The sequence below is a fragment of the Corvus kubaryi genome, unplaced genomic scaffold, assembly GCF_017639235.1.
Source record: "Corvus kubaryi isolate FWS band 111438036 unplaced genomic scaffold, C.kubaryi_AGA036_p1.0 37398, whole genome shotgun sequence".
NCBI classification, from domain to species: Eukaryota; Metazoa; Chordata; class Aves; order Passeriformes; family Corvidae; genus Corvus; species Corvus kubaryi.
In genome coordinates this window covers 56,248,596-56,267,300 of record NW_024581137.1, presented here as the reverse complement: position 1 = coordinate 56,267,300, position 18,705 = coordinate 56,248,596, and the positions used below count along the sequence as shown (strand labels likewise).

At 44.5% G+C, this 18,705-nt stretch overlaps 1 protein-coding gene across 1 annotated transcript in view; it reads right to left on the bottom strand.

Moving 5' to 3' along the window:
• LOC121671641 (vasoactive intestinal polypeptide receptor) overlaps positions 1 to 18,705 on the bottom strand; it is a 100,880-nt gene that overhangs the window by 64,137 nt on the left and 18,038 nt on the right. The window contains exon 2 of the mRNA XM_042043662.1: positions 327 to 423. Within this exon, the coding sequence (XP_041899596.1) occupies positions 327 to 423 (97 nt within the window). The remainder of the gene's footprint in view (positions 1 to 326; positions 424 to 18,705) is intronic.

The window sequence follows — 18,705 nt, the reverse complement described above, 5'->3', positions numbered from 1 at the left end:
GCCCTGGGAGAACTTCAGGCTTTGAGTTCCCAGGGAAAAATTGGAAAAATGCCACTTCAGAGAGGTGGACAACTGAGTTTAAACCCACTGAGACACCTCAGTTAGGCTTTCCCAGCTGGGAGGCTGCAAGGGAACCCCGGAGAGCTGCTGGAACTCTTGGTTGACTGGACTGTACTCTGGAAGCACCTATTCCTCTCCCTTGTGAAGAGCGTCAGCTGGAGGAGGCCCTGGCCAGCAGCAGAAGGGCTGGGAAATGGCCAGGACAAGGCAGATGTGGCTGGGAGTTGTGGGTTTGCTGGCCAGGGAGGGACTGAGAGTTGCCATACCTGAGGTCTGGTTGTCCCAGGTCAGCTCTGCCAAGCACTGGCTGCGCTCCTCCTCGATCTCCTGCATGATGCTGCACTCCGGCCGGGTGCTGGATGCCTGCAGGGAGGGCACAGAAGGAGACAGTGAGCAAAGGCCACCCTCAGAGAGGCATTCCTGTGGCTTCATGGCCTCGTGGAGTGAGATGGAGCTCTCCAGGACCGCTGCACAGATGTGCACTCAGCCTTGTTTTATGTTCCCTCAAGAGAAAGGAGAGAAACCCAGAGCCTGCTGAAAAATCAGCATTTCCCTCCATTTCCTTAGGAAAAAAACCCCACAACCTATTTTTTTTTCTGATGATCAGGAGCGATTCTGCTGCTTGATGCTCCTGAAACCCTGCCTGGCTAACCAACAGCACCAGCTATGTAGGGCAGGAAGACGGCAGCTTTAATATTCATGCCAGGAGCTGTGGGATCTGTGCTTCATGGTTTATTCCCCATCTCCTGGCTCTCATGCTAATTTAAAGCACAACAAAACCCCAAATCAAATAAGAACAGAATCTCTGATGAAGATTAGGAGATCAAGGAGCTAAAAAGCAGGAAATTCCCAGTGACAAGACTTTCTCCTCAAGTGGCTTCTCCTCAGTCAGCCCTAATCGAATTGTGTTTGTAATACAACAGTGGCCACAAAATGTTCAGGTAATTAATCATGGACTCCTCATAATGTGGAATTCATGAATTGCATCAATCATAAAATGTGCAAATAGTGATTTTTACTCCAAAAAAAGGAACTGGGAGCTCACAGTTATCTCAGTGTCCCCTTGTCACCAACATGCTCTCAGCTTGGAGGTGACACCTTGACCATTGCTATGACCAGAAACTGAGGCTGCTCCAAGCCCCATCTCTTTTAAAGGGTTTGGAAAGGGCATTCAACAGGGAGAAAACTTCTCAGAAACCCAACATCAAAGAGGTGGAGAGAGGAGAAAGAGAGCAGAAGTCTTTGGCTTGAGTTTATACTGTCACTGTCAAATGTGATGAGGGAGAGAACATCGGCAGGGTGAACTTCAGGAACAGATCATGAGCACACAGGAGAAACCTCTGCCTGTAAGAAGGGACTGATTCACTGTTCGCTCCTGAGTTTTGGGATAGTCATCTACATTCATCAGAAATAGGCAGAGAAAATAATTTTTTTAAAAAAAAGATCATTTCCTGTCTCGTTTCAAAATGTGTGAGTTATTGCTCTGTTCATATATTTGCCAGTCAAGGTTTTAAGACAAAAAATCCAGAAATCCTCTGAAGGAACAATTGTTTGACGTAAATTTGGGTTAAAATTATAAAATAACTTAGCACACTAAATTTATCTCATCATTTCCTATTAACCTACCCTGCTCTCTTCCCTGTTTCATGCCATGCCTGGTTCAGATTTTAATTTCCTTTAGGTTGGGAATGGGCCTTGACTAGCAGTGTATAAACAATTAATTGTGTGGTTTTCTTGTCAAATTAAAAATAAATAAAAAAACAAACACAAGAAGAAGGGGATTCATTTGGAGTTGTCTTCGTTCTCAAATATTTCTTTTTCCCAAAGGGAAACAGATCTTTGGAAATTTCATCTTGGCTCATCTGAAATACCACAGATTCATTTTGTTTTGATTTACAGTGCTTCTTGCCATTTTATTTTAACCTTAAAAAAGCATGAGGGGAAGCATGAGAGATTTGCAGAACACTTGCTGGAAAAATAAAGACTGAAATGTTTTCAAAACATTCTGACTTTTTCAAAGGGGAGTTTTAACTCTCTGGACTTAAACCATTGCCAAATTCATCTCACATCTATAAATACCCCTGGTTTTCACTTTATAAATTAATTCCTATGACTTTAACTTTGATCAGGGCTGGCAAAGTACTCTGTATTCTACAATATTAATTTATTTTTTTTTTACTATTAATCTTAATTTTTTTTAGGCAGCAGATTTTATACCAAGCCCATTAGGAAGTACTTCACTGCCACTTCTTCCCTTCACTAATATCTCATGCCTCAATTGGTTGATTGCATATTCACCTCAATGGCCCAATATTTACTTTTGAGTAACTGGTTTTCTCATCTTAACAAAACAAATGAGGCTCTGTTTCGAAAAGTGGGCTTGTGACAGGCTCAGGTAAACTTGATTATACATATAATTTTTTAAAATCTCATCTTTTTTTTTCCCCCATACAGTCTAGGGGGAAATATATCTATGTTAGGCAGAACACTGAAAAAAGAGTGTCCAGTCGCTAAAATAACAAAATCCAGGTGATCTTGGATTTTGTAGTGCTGGTGCTGACTTCTTGTGAGCTTTTAGGGTAGGTGGGTGCTCACAACAACCCCAAGCAGGGTTCCAGGCTGGGGGCACAGAGGTTGGAAAAGGACTTGAGGGTGCTGGTGAGGGAAGCTGAACATGAGCCCAGATATGCCCAGGTGGGCAGGAACCTGGACCAGGAACAGCGTGTCCAGCAGGACCAGGGTGGGGATTGTCCCCTGTGCTGGGCACTGGTGAAGCCACACCTCGAATCCTGGTGTCAGTTTTGGGGTCCTCACTACAAGAAGGACATTGAGGAGCTGGAGTGTGTCCAGAGAAGGGAACGGAGCTGGGAAGGGTCTGGAGCCCCAGGAGCAGCTGAGGGAGCTGGGAAAGGGGCTGAGCCTGGAGCAAAGGAGGCTCAGGGGGGACCTTGTGGCTCTGCACAAGTCCCTGACAGGAGGGGGCCACCAGGTGTGGCTCTGCTCCCAGGGAACAGGGACAGGAGGAGAGGAAATTGCCTCAAGGTGCACCGATGAAGGTTTAGTTTGGATATTAAGGAAAGGGTTAACACTGGCACAGGCTGCCCAGGGCCGTGGTTGAGTCACCTTCCTCTGGAGGCTCTTAGCAGCCATGTAGATGTGGCACTTGGGGACATGGGTTAGTGGTGGCCTTGGCAGTGCTGGATTAATGACTCCTCTTGATGACCTTGGAGATCTTTTCCAACCTTAATGATTTTATGATTCCATAAACAAGGAGTGGGATGTATCTCAGCTCCTCTGTCAGTGGGACACATCATCCTCAATTTTAGCTGAGTCAGAGCTCTGTGTTTAGTCTGACCTGATTTTTTGCCATTCCTGCCAGTCCACAGGGAGCAAGCAAACACCAGCTCTGAAGGTTTTCATCCCACTTCACTGCCTGTAGTTGGATGGGTTCAAACCTGAATATCCAGCATTTAGCTGGAGAAGGTCAGTGATGTATGGATTTAACATCCACAGACCTTTCACTCAATCAAGGTCAACAAACAAATTCACACTGAAGGACTTTGAGTTTGTGGCTCATTTTGCACATTAACTAAAGAAGTAAATAAACAACTCGATGACAGCAGCCCTCCTTCAGCCTCCTCAGTGATAACAGCAATAATCCTCACATGTCGCAGCTGTCACTGATACAGGTTAAACAAGGCAGGTGGAATGCAAATAATCCAAAAATACCACAGTTTTGGGCATCACCAGGAAACAGAAAGTGTGTCTTTCTTGTGTTGGGGGCTCAACAGGGTATCTGGTGAGCAAGGGAACAAGTTCAGCTGCCTTAATTCACCTCCCAGGTGACAAAATGTTCATGGCTGGAAAGAGCCCTCAAGAGCTGCAAGTCCTGCCTGCCAAAGGGGAGATTCCCTGGATGAGGGGCTAAATAATTATCTTTCCTTGGTCTATTCCTGCTAGAAAAGTTGAATGAGATTTTATTGACAGCTGTGTACAAACTCACTTTATTGCTTCTCCATTCTAGGGGTTTTTTTGCTATGTTCTGTTGTTTTGGTCGGGTTTTTTTCGATGGAAAAGGCAGAGATTTGGGGCTTTGGCCTCTTCCACTGCAGTGGGCAACTGGCCACGCAGACAAAGGGCTGAGGAGCACTTGAATTCCCATTTCCCATCCAAAAAGTAAATATAAAGCAAAAAGCATGACAAGCTCTGGTTAGCTCATGGTAACATCAGACAACAAACTATAACCCAATTTCTTAGGAATATCCATTATGGGTGAAGCTGAAACGTGATAACCACCCCTCACTAATCCCTCCTGGCATGCCCAAAACACCATGTAGAGGTGTGGTGAGTTTGTCACGGGTTTTCCCGCTCACACTCTGATCCCTGAGCAGAAAGATGAAGGGAATGTTTTGCTGGATGTGATTTCTTGCAGCTCTGAGTTCTGCAGCTACTCTCACATAACAAGGAGTTGTAACCAAAGTCTTTGTTAACGAGACTTTTCCTTCCTGACTGATCCCAGGAATTGTTAGGGGATTACTGTGCAGTCTGCTGCTGCAAATAAAGCCTTTGTGTACACTCTTTAATTAAATACAATTCCAAGAGTTGTCACGGACTGAAGGAGCTGCAGAAATGTTTAGTCTCATCTCTGCTGTCTGCCATCAGCAGGGCCAGAATATCCATGGGACACGTGGCAGCTCATCAGAGACAGGTGGGATTCACAGCAGGGCACAAAAGGAGGGATGTGAGCCTCGAAACATCCCTTTGTCCTGATCCCAGAGTGTTCCTGCCTCACCTGGAGCTCACTGCATGGAGACTCCAGAGATGGGGACAGGGGTGACTACAGTGATAACAGGATTTGGAGTCAAAGGAGGAGTAGAACTGCAAAGTCTTCAGATGATGAAATCCCATCCCTCACCCATTTCTGGTCAGCTCAGTGCAAGTGGACATGGGTTCACTTGTGGTTCTCTGAGTGACCATTTCTCACCATCCCCACCTTCGCACAGCTTCTGTGAAAATAGGGATGCAATAAGACAAGAGCAAGGTGCCTTCCTAGAGCTTCTGTAACTTGACTTTAGCCACTGCTCAAGGTGGAGATGAAGTTTCTCAACCCTTTCTTACGTGAACCACAGAGGAAATGAAAGGTTTTAGCAGTCAGGTCTTATTTCAAGCATCAGAAATACGACATCCCTCTGGCTCTCAGTAATATTTATTATTTGTAGGAACACAGGACTGAAGGAACTTCTCGCACAACAACCCTGGCTTTGATTTCTTCCACAACTTCATTCAGCTCTGTCTTAAAACTAGATTTTCAGATTCTTTTCTGTTTCTTCCTTTTAAACATCCTCAGGAAAATACAACTTTTTTCCTAAAAACCTTCTTGAGTGGGCCAAAAAATACTGTGTAAAAAGACAAGAATCAGCAAAAGAAGACACCAGCTCAGGTTTTATATCTGTTGTGATGGGTGACGCAATTTCCAACAATAAGGCTGTCAAAAGCTGCATAAGCTCTTGTGATCTGGGGGGAAAAAATAATAAAAAAGGGAGTATTTATGAAGTATTATAATTATTTGCTCTTCTGAAGGACCTTTGTGTAAGATTCCGAAACTATGTTACAGATGTTGTGACAATGAGGGGATGTAAATTTTAAATACCAATAATATGGACATAGAATGGAAGATAAATCAGAGTTTAAAACTCCCCAGACCTCCTGTGTGCCCTCTGTAGGATCAATACAGGAGGATTTGCAAACCCAGTGATTTTTAAACAGAGAAAAGTTATATTCTCCAGTGACTTCTCTCATGATGTGAATAAATTCTCTGCGACCAACCACCAGTGAGGGACTCTGGGATCACTTGTAGCAGCATGTGTCCTTGGGAGACTTTTCCAAATAAAAGAGGTCCAGGCAAATGCCCAACTCTCCTGACTCCCACTTAGCTGTTCCAACCACTCCACTTTCTGCTCCTGCCAAACAGAATCCTGCCAATGACAGATCCATCATTTGACAAGGAAAGCAGATGTCTTTTCCCAGCTCATCCAAGCAAGCCCTGTCAAACAAAGGCAACTTGGCCAAATCAATCCAGCAGCTTGGAGGCTCGGAGCCCCCTTTTAGTCTGATTGTCCCATTTCTGTGGGAGCTGTTGGGAGATCAAGGAAAAAAGAGTGTTTTGCAAAGGGCTTGGAGAGCCGGAGGGAAAGGGAAGCTGAGCAGCTGTTGAGCTGCTCCTTAACTCCTTAGGGACAAGCTTGAAAACGTCTCTGCTGCAAAACAGAGCTGAATTAGGGTTTTAAGGAAGAAGCGACACCCTGGAATTGGAGTCATGACACACAACAATTAAAAGAGGCAGCACCTAAGTAAATTCTCACAAGTGAGTAGGAGACTGCTCTGATGGCTGGGTAAGCACGTTCTGATCCTTGCTCTAAATTATCAACTGGAGTAGCCAGGGGTGAATTTCCTCTCCAGGAAGCTCAGACCGAGGATCTGAATCCAGGCTGTTGCAGGAATGGAGGCATGCTGCAACACTGAGATCAGCGGTGCTTAGATCTGCAATTACAGGATACAGAGCAAAGTGCCACAATATCCCTCATATGGCTGAGGCAAAACAAGAGAGGAACAACGGTGATTGTCCCAAAAGGAATGGGGACAGGGACAGGAAAGGAGGGAAAGAAGTGGACCCCTCTACCTGACTTCTCTAGAAATTGGAGGGCAGCAAAGTACCTTGCAGTTTTCCCTGAGCTGCTGATCATTGACTGCTTTTAATTTCCCTTTCCCTCGGGTCTAAGAAACCTGGTTGAGGGAAGTCTGTTCTTTTTAATAAAGACTGTTCCAAAATTTACCTACTTAACTATTTAAACCTTCTGAATGAAATTCAACTGCAAAGCATCTGCTCAGTCAATGAGAGGAACAGCAGAAATACAAAGGAAGTGCAGATCCCGACCTGCCTGACCCCCAGGGCTCAGGAACAGGATTTGGGGATCCATGGGCAAAAACTATGAGTCTGTAATGTAGACATCTACATCTGTCTTCACATTGATTGTCCCTCCTCACCTGAAGAGAGAAGCAGGAACTTTCAGGGCACGAGCCACTCCAAACTGAAGGAACTGTCTAAAAGAGGCAAAAGGGAACTTGCCCTCTTCTGCTCCATCCAGGGACCCTGAGGCAGCTGGCTGAGGGGTGGATGCCTACTCTGCCAATATCTAAAGTTAAGTGAGCCAGACCCCCACCTCCTGGGATTTGTGTACACACCTCACAAACACAAAACCTTCTCAAAGCAGGACCCCGCAGGCCTCCTGCAAGGCTGGATATTGGGTGTTATTTATACCCAGGGAGCTGGAAAGAGCAAACTGGGTGTTCTCCAGTTCTCAGAAAAGCTGTGGTGCTTTGGTTTGAGGAACAACAGTTTTGGTTACCAGCATGGGCAGCTCCTGTTAACTTTTAGGGGAACTGAAAGGCCTGAGAGTGTTTAGAAATCCAGTGTGAGCCCAGGGTTACCAGGAGAGGAAGGGCTGGAGTGACAGACACCAGGCTCACCCTGCATTCCTGCTGGAAACCCTCAGAGCTGGAATAAGCACCAGCTTCACCTGGAGCTCTGGGGCTGTTCGGAGAGGAGGCAATTCCTGTCCACAGCTTCTCACTGCTTTTTTTTCCATGCGCTCAGGGAAGAGCAGCAAAGAGAAATATTACACAACAGCTTTAAACTGAAAGAGAGCAGGTTCAGATTGGATATTAGGAAGGAAATTATTCACTGGTGAGGCCCTGGCACAGGTTGCCCAGGGAATTTGTGGCTGCCCCTGGATCCCTGGAAGTGTTCAAGGCCAGGTTGGATGGGGCTTGGAGCAACCTGGGATAGTGGGAGGTTTAGTGTTGGTATCACATCCCAAAGAGCAACCAGGAGAAGGTAAAGAAACAAGAAAGAGAAAATAAGAAAAAAGGAATGCATAAAATAATCCTTCCTTTGGGATTATGTTATCCAGCAGCCACCACAGTGCCCTTCTATAACACAGTTTGGGATAAAGTTTTAACCTTCTTGGCTATCAATTCCTTCCACATCTTTTATCAAACCAACCTAAGTGAAATTCCAGGATGATTTCACTATTCATACATCACTTCCATTCTAAGAAAGTGGCCCTAACAGGGCTTGTTTGTGCCACTATTCAGAGCTTTCCGTGAAAATCCAGGTATATTCCTGGAACAATCCATAAACATGTCTCATTTCAAAGAATTCACTCTCCAAGGGCTGCTTCCCTGCAAAGGGGAGCACAAAAATACAAAGATGCTGGCACAAGATGAGTTTGGTTCATTCAGACAGCGGGAAAAAAACGGATGTTCCCTCTCTCAAATGGAGCAGAAGTGGTTCAGTCAAGGCTCTGGATGAGTATATTACTCATGGGCTTGTAAAGCATTTTTATCAGAGCCATCTAGTGAATGGTTCTTCACAGATGGTTTGAAGCATCCAGGTGTGCCTTCCAGGAAGAAGGACATGCTGGGATGAGCTCCCAACCTCGGGACAAAGGAAAAAGTCATTGTTCCTAAAAATGAGGGAGTCAAGAGTGCCCCAGTAGCTTGGAGCCACTCCAAGCTCAAGAGCTTCTCTGACGAAAATCAGAACAGGGCCACCTCTCCTCCTCTGGCTGAGGGAGGAAGGAAACAAAAGGACAAGTCATTTGTAAAATGTGTGAAGCAGCAAGGTTAGGACAACCACAGGGAGCATTGCTGCCATGGAGAAAAGGGATTCACAAAAATGGGGAAAACCACGCAGAGAGCAAGTGAAGAGATCCTGACCTGAGGCAGCACGGGATGGACACATGGATAACGCTGGTTTAGAGGAACAGAACATGCTGGAGAACACGGATTGTCCAGGGATCTCCCAGAGGAAAGCTTCTCATGACATTTAAGTTTGCCAGCTCTGGGTTAAGACATTTTTGATAACCTTCCTGTGCCCAATGGCCAGTGGACATAGAGGACATTGTACATCTGAGCAGCTGCTGAAGAGGGACATTCTCATCAGGACCTAACAGCCTGACTTTAGGAGGAATTTAACAGTCCTGGAGGAGCAAACATTCCTGGACTCAGTAAACAGAACTACCAGCATTCCCCCTGCACAGTCCTGCGTGAAGGGTCAGTGTGAAGACACGGGAATAGTTCAAAACGTGGTTCTGATCCTGGTGGCTGAAGAGGGAGTTAAAGCCCCAGGTTGAACAAGCTGTAACATGAGCTTAAGAGCCTTAAACACAGAGGAAAAGGTAACAAATAGGACATGACATGCACTCGCCCACGCTGTCTAAACCAGGCATGCACGCAGCACTTCCACCTGAGGAGAGCACTGACGTCTCCCCAGGAGCCTGAGGGCCACATCTAATTCTTGTGTCAGCTCCCACCACCCTCCTCATCATGATGCTCACGGAGGGATGCTGTGACAGGGCTGCATCCCAGCCATTGACACTTCTGAGCATGCAGCTGAGTGCCAGGTGGAACTGATGATCCCAGTGAGGTGTCAGATGATAGAAAAGTCCACATTCCAAACTCAAACAACCCATTTTCCATGTTTTAAACACATAACCATGGAATATTTGGGTTGGTTTGGGTTGGAAGGGACCTTAAAGACCATCTCATTCCAACTCCCTGCCAGGGGCAGGGACACTTTCCACTATTCCAGGTTGCTCCATGTCTCATCCAGCCTGGCCTTGGGCACTTCCAGGGATGGGCCATAGTGAGGCTTGACCAGGGAAGTGTTTTCCAATGGCTTTAAGGAAGCAAGGATCAAACCCTCTTGCTTCCTGCAGGGATTCACCACCCCAGCTTGCCTGTTGGGTGAGAGCTTTGCTTCCCATCCATCCCTGAATAAAGTCAGCTTCCAGCATCCTCAAACTGGGCACCAGCTTGTGGTGAACCAGATGTTCAGGCAGATAATTAATTCTACTTCATTCCCCCGGGCATTTCCTTTTGTCATTCCTTACCTGCTAACAGCACACATGGGGGGGAAAAAGATTAGAGGGAAGATGTTTCTGCTTTGTCTGGCTAAAAGGGAAAATATAAAAGAGCACAAATGACACAGAAACTGAGTGGTTTGATGGCAAAACCAAATCTTAGTGGTACAGGACCACCAGACCTCTCTCAGGTGATGCCACTGGCTGTAGATCTCAGAATGATTTACAAAGGTAGTATCTCTAATGTCTTTTGACAGATGGAGAAATGAAGGCAGAAAGCCCAAGATAAAAATAAACCCTGCATAAAACCAACCACAACACCCCCCAACCTCAAAAAAACTTAAGAAAAGCCCAACCCACAAAAACCCCACAAAAAATCCACAACAAAACTGTCAAGTAGGTCTCTTTGCCTCCAGAAACTCCTTCCTTATAGAAAAAAATAGACAAAGTAGTAACAACCCCCCTCTAGATACTTCACACTCTCTGTTGCCAGCATTTGAATGTCTCTAAAAGACCTTTCCATGTGCCAGTGTACGCTGATGTCCACGTCAGTCAGAGATATGAAATATTGAAATGCTCTCCTCAAAATACCCTGGTCTGCCAGCAAAGAGCCAGCAGAAAAAGGGAGAATTTGTGTGGAAAAATGAGTGGAAAAGAAAGGAGTTTGGCTCTTGTTCCATGAGAGCAAGAGAAGGACTTCAAATCTCGCTTTAGGAATATTGGGTATGAGGAAAACAACAGATTAAGCAATCAGGAAGGTAAAGCCTGAGATGGACATCACTGATCAGGACACCTGGGAAGAGGATCTTTGAAAGAAAACAATGTTTAGAGCAGCAGAAGGAGCAGAAAATCTCTGAGCATTGCTAGAAGTCTCAGCCTGGCTGTCAGGATCAGCTCAGCTGAGCAGAAAATGCCTTTGAGCAACAGGACTAAAAAGAGAACAACAGGAAAAGAAACCAAGTGAGATTACTATGCAAAGAGCTGAAATTCAAGAGAAAGCTAAAGATAGCACCCAAAAAAGGAGAACTCACATGTAGCCCCACCCCAGCTTCTGTTCACTGGCTTCTCCAAAGAACTGGAGGTGAAAATATAATTTTACTAATGCAGACTGGAATAGTTGCACATGAAAATGATTTAGCTTGAATAACTGAGAACAACAGGACTGGGTGTGAAGGCGCTCAGGGGTATGGAAAGTGATGGGAGGTGGAAGCCACTCAGATGGGAAAATGGGCTCGGATGGGATGGTGGGACTGGCACCATCTGGCTGAAAGTCAACAAAAGTAAAGCTTTTTTATATGTAGGAAGGAGGGGGGAAAAAAATCCAGACAGCTCTCAGCAGGTTAATCTGAATTAAATACTCAAGACTTTTGAACACCACTTGAAGGAAAGAGTGATGGGAAGTGGCAGCAAATGGAGGTGGGGACAAAATAGGAAATGTGGATTATTAAAGTAAATAATGGCATTATGTAACCTATATATAAATTATGTAACCTATAGGGGTTTTTTTTAAGGTAATTGGTTGGTTTGGGGTTTTTAGGGGGGAGGAGATGAAAGTCAGTGGATCTAAACTTTCCTAACCTCAGTAAATAATCTGGTTCTATGCTGAAAGGAATGACTTCCATAACAATGGATACAAGGATTAATAAAACTGAAAGCAAACTAAAGGAGATTGCCCAGAGAAGCTGTGGATTCCTCATCCCTGGAAGTGTTCCAGGCCAGGTTGGATGGGGCTTGGAGCAACCTGGGATAGTGGAAGGTGTCCCTGCCCATGGCAGGGGGTGGAACGTGCTTTTTTTTAATCACTTGTGTGAACAGACATCTGAAAGTGGCTAATCCAGATCTACCCACAACTAAAGATGGGGCAAACGGCCTTAAAAAGAGACAGAGAGGGATAATTTAAAGGATGCTGATGGTGCCTTTGGAGTAATCAGCCCTTTACAGCCACCTCCTGCCTGGCACCTTTCCATCAAGAGTTGGATCTTTCCTGGCTCTACCCCAGCATCCCTTGGTTGCATCAAATCAAGACAGCAATAACAGTTGAGAGCTCCCCCAGAAACTGCAGTCCTGTAACATGGCTACAATTTCCTGACTGGAAAGAGAAGGGGGAAAAAAAAAAGAAAATTAAAAAAGCAAAAAAAATAGCAACTAAATTCAACTTTGGTTTTGGGGAAGAAAGCATGAAACTTAGGCAAAATTTTTTGCTGACTCTCCAAAACTCCTTCAAGTGTGCAAAATCAATTAGGTGAGAGACAGGGAGCAGCATGCTGAGCAGCAAGAATATCAGTGAGGAGCACAGGGAACATCTCGTTCCACAGCAGTCACCTCCAGAAGGGTGAGAGAGGGGAGGAAAGCAAAACCGCTGGGGAGAAATCAGCCCTACCTATTCATGCCTCTTCTTGTGAGCCTTTCAAACCCTGACTGTGACATGGGATAACAGAGGAGGAGGCTCCCAGGTGTCCCTGTGAGATCACCAGGATTTCAGCACCCAAATGCCTTTCTGAGGTGGGGTGGTTTCACACTGACACTGAGTGCCTCTGTGCACGCGTGAAAAAATCACAGCCCCGCCCAAAATCTATAACAAGACTGGTCATCTTTGCTGATATGGCTAGGAAACTCCTGACACTCTCTCAGTGGTCTTGAGCAATGATCTGTGGCTCTGACAACACAGTTGTGAGGCAGCCAGGTGCTCTGGGCAGCTGAACACAAGAGGCTGAGCTCAGAGAATGCTCAAAATGTATTGGTGACGCTGCCATTGTCCCTCCATAAACACAACCATGGCCTGATTAACCAATTCTCCCCATGGAGAGCTGGAAGTTCATCCAACATAACAGCAAAGTCTCTCAGGCGTGAGTTATCCCTTCTCATTATTGTTTTAACAACCTTTCCTGCGGTAAATCTGGCCAAGGGATTACCCCCATTACTCCCAAGGAAAGGATGCCACAGAGGCATCGTGGTGACCCCAGCACAGGCAGTACCTGGTGCTATCTAATCACTGAATAACAGGAAAGTTGGCTGGAAGGGGTCTCTGGAAGGCTGGTCCAGCCTTCAGCTTGAAGGTGGACTCACACCAATGTTACTCTTGCTCAGCCACAGATTTCTCTACCCATAAAACCTCCAAGCATGGAGATTGTACAATCTTTCTGGGTGATTTTTGTTTCACAACCCTTGTAGTGCAGAAAACTGCATTATTTGTACCTGCTCTTCAAGCACCTTCTGACTACACCCTTGTGTAGAACCTTGAGGTCAAAGAGGAGCCACATCTCCCCCTTTCACACAGTGAATGTTCATCTACACCTTCACAAATAATAACCACGAAGATTTGCATTGGCAGCCTTCTTGCAAGGTAAATTGGAAGACAAAATTAAGTCACAGAGATTTCCAGTGGCTTGGAAATAGGCAGGATTGCACCTCATTTCCAGGTGGCTGGCACAATGCACAGCCTGCCTCACCGCAGAGAATGGCAATGTGGGAATGATTAAAGGTCTGGATAACCCACTAGGATAAAAAATAATTGTAAAAAAGCCAATTTTAAAAAAGCCCAGCTAAACTTAGGGATAGAGAAAGCAAATGTGTAATCAATCACAAACAGCAAGAGCCTAAACAGTAAGATTTCTTCCCAAGGACATCTATTTAATGTGGGGAAAAAAGGCCTAAATTCCACAGACTGAACTCTCTGATGAGACAAATGAGGATTAGAAGCAAAGCTCTGCTTGGGGATGGTTTAACTCTGCCTGGCAGGACTGGCCAGAAGAGCCTTTCAGGAGCGTCTCTTCCAAATCATTCGGGTCTGTTTGTACTGCAGGTCCAAGGAAGGAACTGATGGTTGGAGCTATGCAGATGGTGAAATTAAACTTCATGGAGTCAAACAGGTGAGCTCCAGAGGTACTTTCCAAATTCAGCTGACCCAATTCTGCATGAAAATGATGTTGAGCTTGCCAAGAGTAAAGGGAGAAGGTGCAATTTTGGGGATTATTCTTTTAGCTATCAGAAAAAACCCAACAAAAATTAGAACAGTCCATATGAGTCTGACATCTTATCCCTGTTTAATAAGTAAGAAGTTCCAGTAATGGTTTCTATAACCTTTTGTCCCATCCTTTATCAGTATCCCCAGCGATGAGACTCAACAGTGTCCTTATAGATCCTAACCCACTCCTGGGCTTCTCTCTGCTGACCATCAAAAAGATTTGATCTATGTTTTGAAACACTAAATTACAGTGACTGCAAATTAAGGCTCAGATGTGTAGTTCTACCCTACCAAATTTGTGGTTCTACCCAGACTGGTTATGGAGATTTTTTTTCTCCTGCTTTTTGTTTGCGGAAGTTTTATCAAATACTTAAAGACAAGTTGTGATTCGTCCCTCAATGTTTCATTTTCTAGAATAAACATCCCCAGTTCTTTCAATTTTTTTTTTCACAGCATTTTTCAGACCTTTTATCATTTTTCTAGCCCTGCCTGGACCCCAGCTTCTTCAAGTGTTTTTAGCCCACAACAGAAACACGTGCTCCAGTTAAAAGTCTGCCAGGGATTATTTGCTTCTTTTCCTTTGACCAAAACAAAAGTTTGGTTCCAGTTTATTGTTTATCTTACTTGCAGCCTAATATAGTCAGCAGCCAAATGTAAAAGGGGTTGTCTATGAGCTCAGCCCAATGTCTGTGGAAAATGAACTAAAACAGGCAAAAAAACCTCTGAGAAATTCTGATTTTGCAGATGGAGAAGTGCATAAATTTGGGGAGGACAAAACCTTCTGTCAGGAGCAGAAATCCAGGGTAATTTTCCAGGTCCTTTATCTTAGTGACATAATCACCTTTCAGCAGTTAAAATATCAGTGCACCAGATGAACTTTTTGCTGCAGAGCCACAGCTGACCAGGGAAGATGAACTGCAAGGAACAACATCATCCCTAAGGAAAAGCAGGAAAACTCCCAGAAAAGGGCATCCCCCTCCATCGCCTCCAGCCCCTGAAGTGACGTCACACATTCCAATAGATTTGCATATGTATTCATGTTGAAGCAGAAGGGTGAAAATACAGCCTTGCCCTGCAAAATCAACACCAAATGATAAAAAAAGGATTTCTTAAAAAAAACCACCAACATTTCCTCATTTTACTTCCTCTCCACGCAGCCCAGCAGCTCACACGCACATGGGTGAACCTCACTGAGGACCACCCAGTTTCACAGCATTCCTGGGAATTCCCTTGTTAATCACAAGGATTGTATTGTCTTCAAACATCAGGAAGTCTGGGCATTGAAGGAATGGAGGTAATCAGGGAGATTCTTCTGCAGGGAAATCCTTCCCTGTCCACTGTGGCTTTACTTTTTCCCCAGGGTTTGTACAGCTGACAGGGCCAGTCAAACAAGAGACCTTGACATCACAGAATCCTAAAATCAGGGAAAAGACCTGGAAAAGACCTCTGAGATCTCTGAGTCCAATCATTAACCCAGCACTGTGAAATCCACCACTAAACCATGTCCCCATGGTACTTGAAGAGCAACCAGTGTCAGATCTTCTCCTGCAATCCCCAGCCAGTGGCTGTTGGGATTTTAATTCAGGATGCAACTGGAAATAAGATGACACCTGCTAAGCCACACAATGGATGGCTGACAATGAGTCCAGCTGAGTTTACCCATCCAAGAAGGATAAATCTCATGGCTTCAAGATGCTCTGGACTGGGACATGGTTGAGGGGTGGAGTTGGCAGTGCTGGGTTAAGGGTTGGACTCCATGATCTTTGAGGTCTTCTCCAATCTAAACATTTCTATGATTCTGTGGATGTAGGGGTGAAATTGCACTAGCAGATTAAAACCTGCTTTTAAACTCCTTCTGCAACAGCTTGAGCTGCCATCAAATTTCTAGTTACAAAATGTCTTAGAGGAAATAACCACAAAACCCATCCTAAAGGATTAAGGTGCTTCATTAAAGAATAAAAATAATAACAAATTAAAAATCCAGTCCCTCTTCCCTCCAGAGTTTTACCTTGAGCAGAGTTTCCTCAGCCACATCACACATTCCTGGAAATCTCAGATTTCCCACAGAAAGCATCCACTGCAGGAACATTTCAAGCATGGACACGCAACAAACATAGCCCAAGAATCCTCTAAAAACATTAACTGACAAAACCCAGCCAAGTTCCTAAGCTGCCATCCACACCCCATGAAGAGGAATATGTTCTATAAACACAGAGATATCTCCACAAACACTGATACCAAACAGGAGATCCCCCTTTGCCTGTGTTCTACTGACTGAAAGCTGAGTTTAATATACAGCACTTTCCTTTTTCCTCTCTGGTTTTATTACTTGTACCAAGTGTAAATCTGTTAATCAACCAGCACTTAAATTGTTCATAATAACATTAAAACCATGCCCCTGTGAAATCAATGAGGTTCCCCTCTCAGGTCCTCTCTGTGGACTGTAGGAAATTTCCCTGCGCTGATTAGAGTGTTTATTAAAGTTGGGTTTTGAGTAAACAACTGTTGTAGGGAATTGATCACTGCTCTTCTGTGCTCTGCTCTGCTGATGCTCTGCACCTTTCCAGGGAACACGACCAGAACGATGCCATTAGGATGACATTATCCTATTCCCACTGCCAAATTGCCATCCCTGTCTTCCAGAAAGCAACACCAGCATGTTGTAGGAGACTATTAAAATATCCTTATTGTCCTCCAAATGATGCTTCTGTAATAAAACCCATCTTCCTCCTGTGATCTCTGCATCCTGACAAAAAACTTCCTCCTCCTGATGACCAGCACCAGCTTGAGCATGGGGGACCTCCTTCACCATCCACCCCTGGCTGTCCTGTTTATAAAATCATGGAATCATGGGATGGTTATGGTTGGAAGGGACCTTAAAATCATCTCATTGCAGCCCCTGCCATGGGCAGGGACACCTTCCACCAGACAAGGTTGCTCAGATCTCAGGTTGTTTTCTGCACACTGGTCATGGTTCTCCTGGAAGGAAGGGCCAGGCCACCAAAGACACGATGGTGATCCAAGCCAGGCACGGTTTCCCAAAGGAAATGTTTAACTTGGAGTAAAAGCTTCTTCCCAGTTTAACCATGAATCTAAAAGGGGGGAATCGGAAGTGAAAATAAATAAGTGAACCAACAACCCAGTGTTTACTAAACTAAGACAAATACACATGAAGAAATACAAATAAAGTATCATGAAGCTTAGAAGCATTATATGAGAACCTGAAAGCATCAGGAAAACTCCACAGCTGGTAAAAATAAGAGATTAATGAGAAATTAATATTTGTAGGGGTTTTTTTTATTATTTGATTAGTTTTCAGTTTGATTTCCTTGGAGATTTTTAGGTTTAGATTTTTTTTTTTAACAAAAACTTTACAACAAACAAAATTGTATAGACTGTACACACCAGTAGAGGAAAGTTCAACATGTAATAATTTTGATCTGTATTTGGAAAGCAGCAGGGCAACATGCATGGCTCTGGTGATGATGGAGAAGCTTTTTTCCAGCTCATTAGTAACAAAGGCAGATGTTAAACAGCATCCAGGAGAGATAAACATTTAAAATTAGCAGGCCTGGATAACTTGCACCTAAGAGCATTTGTGAAAGCTGGCTGAGAAGATCTGTTTGAACACAGCCAAATGCAAAACCTGGACTAGAGCAAGAACACTCAGCACAGACCTCCTGTATGGCAGCCCGGATTTTGGAAAAGAAGTGATGTGGCAGAGAATTTGGGGATTAAAAGAGGTAAATAAATCCACACGAGCTCCCTGTGAGCACCACTGGGAAAAGGCAAACACAAGTGTTTGCTGGATAAACTGAGCAGAGAGGAAGGACAAGAAGAAAAAACTCCTTTTTTTTCACAGCATTGGGAAGATCTGTCCCGTGACAACACGTCAAGAATTTTAAGAGGCCAATAAAAACCGAAGGAGGGTGTGGAAAGGAAGCACAAAAGGAAGTAGAGGAGCTCTGCATCCTTCTGGATGCCCTCAGGTTATCTCAGTAGCCCCTGGGTGCATGTTCAGGCAACTTAAGCAGGTGTTGAATGTGCTCAGAGGCCCTTTGCTGTCAGAAAATTCAACCTAGCAGAGTAAAGCACAATGGGATAGGAACTGAAAACCTATGAAAATCCATAACCCTCTCCAGATTATCTCCAATAATAGCAAGGGCCAGGGAAAAAGTGTTGGGCTGCCCATCTCAGCTCCTGAAAAAGGAAAGTTCAGCAGAGCATGAGTTACATTTTATCAGGAGCAGGTTGTTGGACTGGACTTACTGGAGGTAACTGGTGAAAATTATCTGCTTTTAATAACTTGCCAAATAAAATAATCCATCTTTCCCATCAGGGATTACTCTAATCTTAATATAGCTCTGACTGCACAGACTTCCTGGGTTTTGATGTCAGATTTTGGCCCAGGCACTGAGATGTTACATTTTCCTTGGATTTTCCCAAGTAGCTGCTGGCTTCTGCTCATGAAAGCCCACTTGCTCTTGTTTGGGAAAAAAACACATTTAAATAATGACATTTCAATGAAATTCTCAACTGCAAGAGGAGGAAATGCTGCACAGAAGCCCTTGACAACTCCACTTTAGGGGCAGTTCTGTTGGATTGACACCTTTGGGTTGGAAAAAACCTGGTCAAGGTCTAAACATCCATGTCATTAGGCAAGAAGAGGCAAAGAAAAGTCATATTGATCCTGCTGGAGCCACAGGTGCTGTCAGTTCCCAAGGTTTTATCAGGAACTTGCAGTATCTTCCTTTTTTC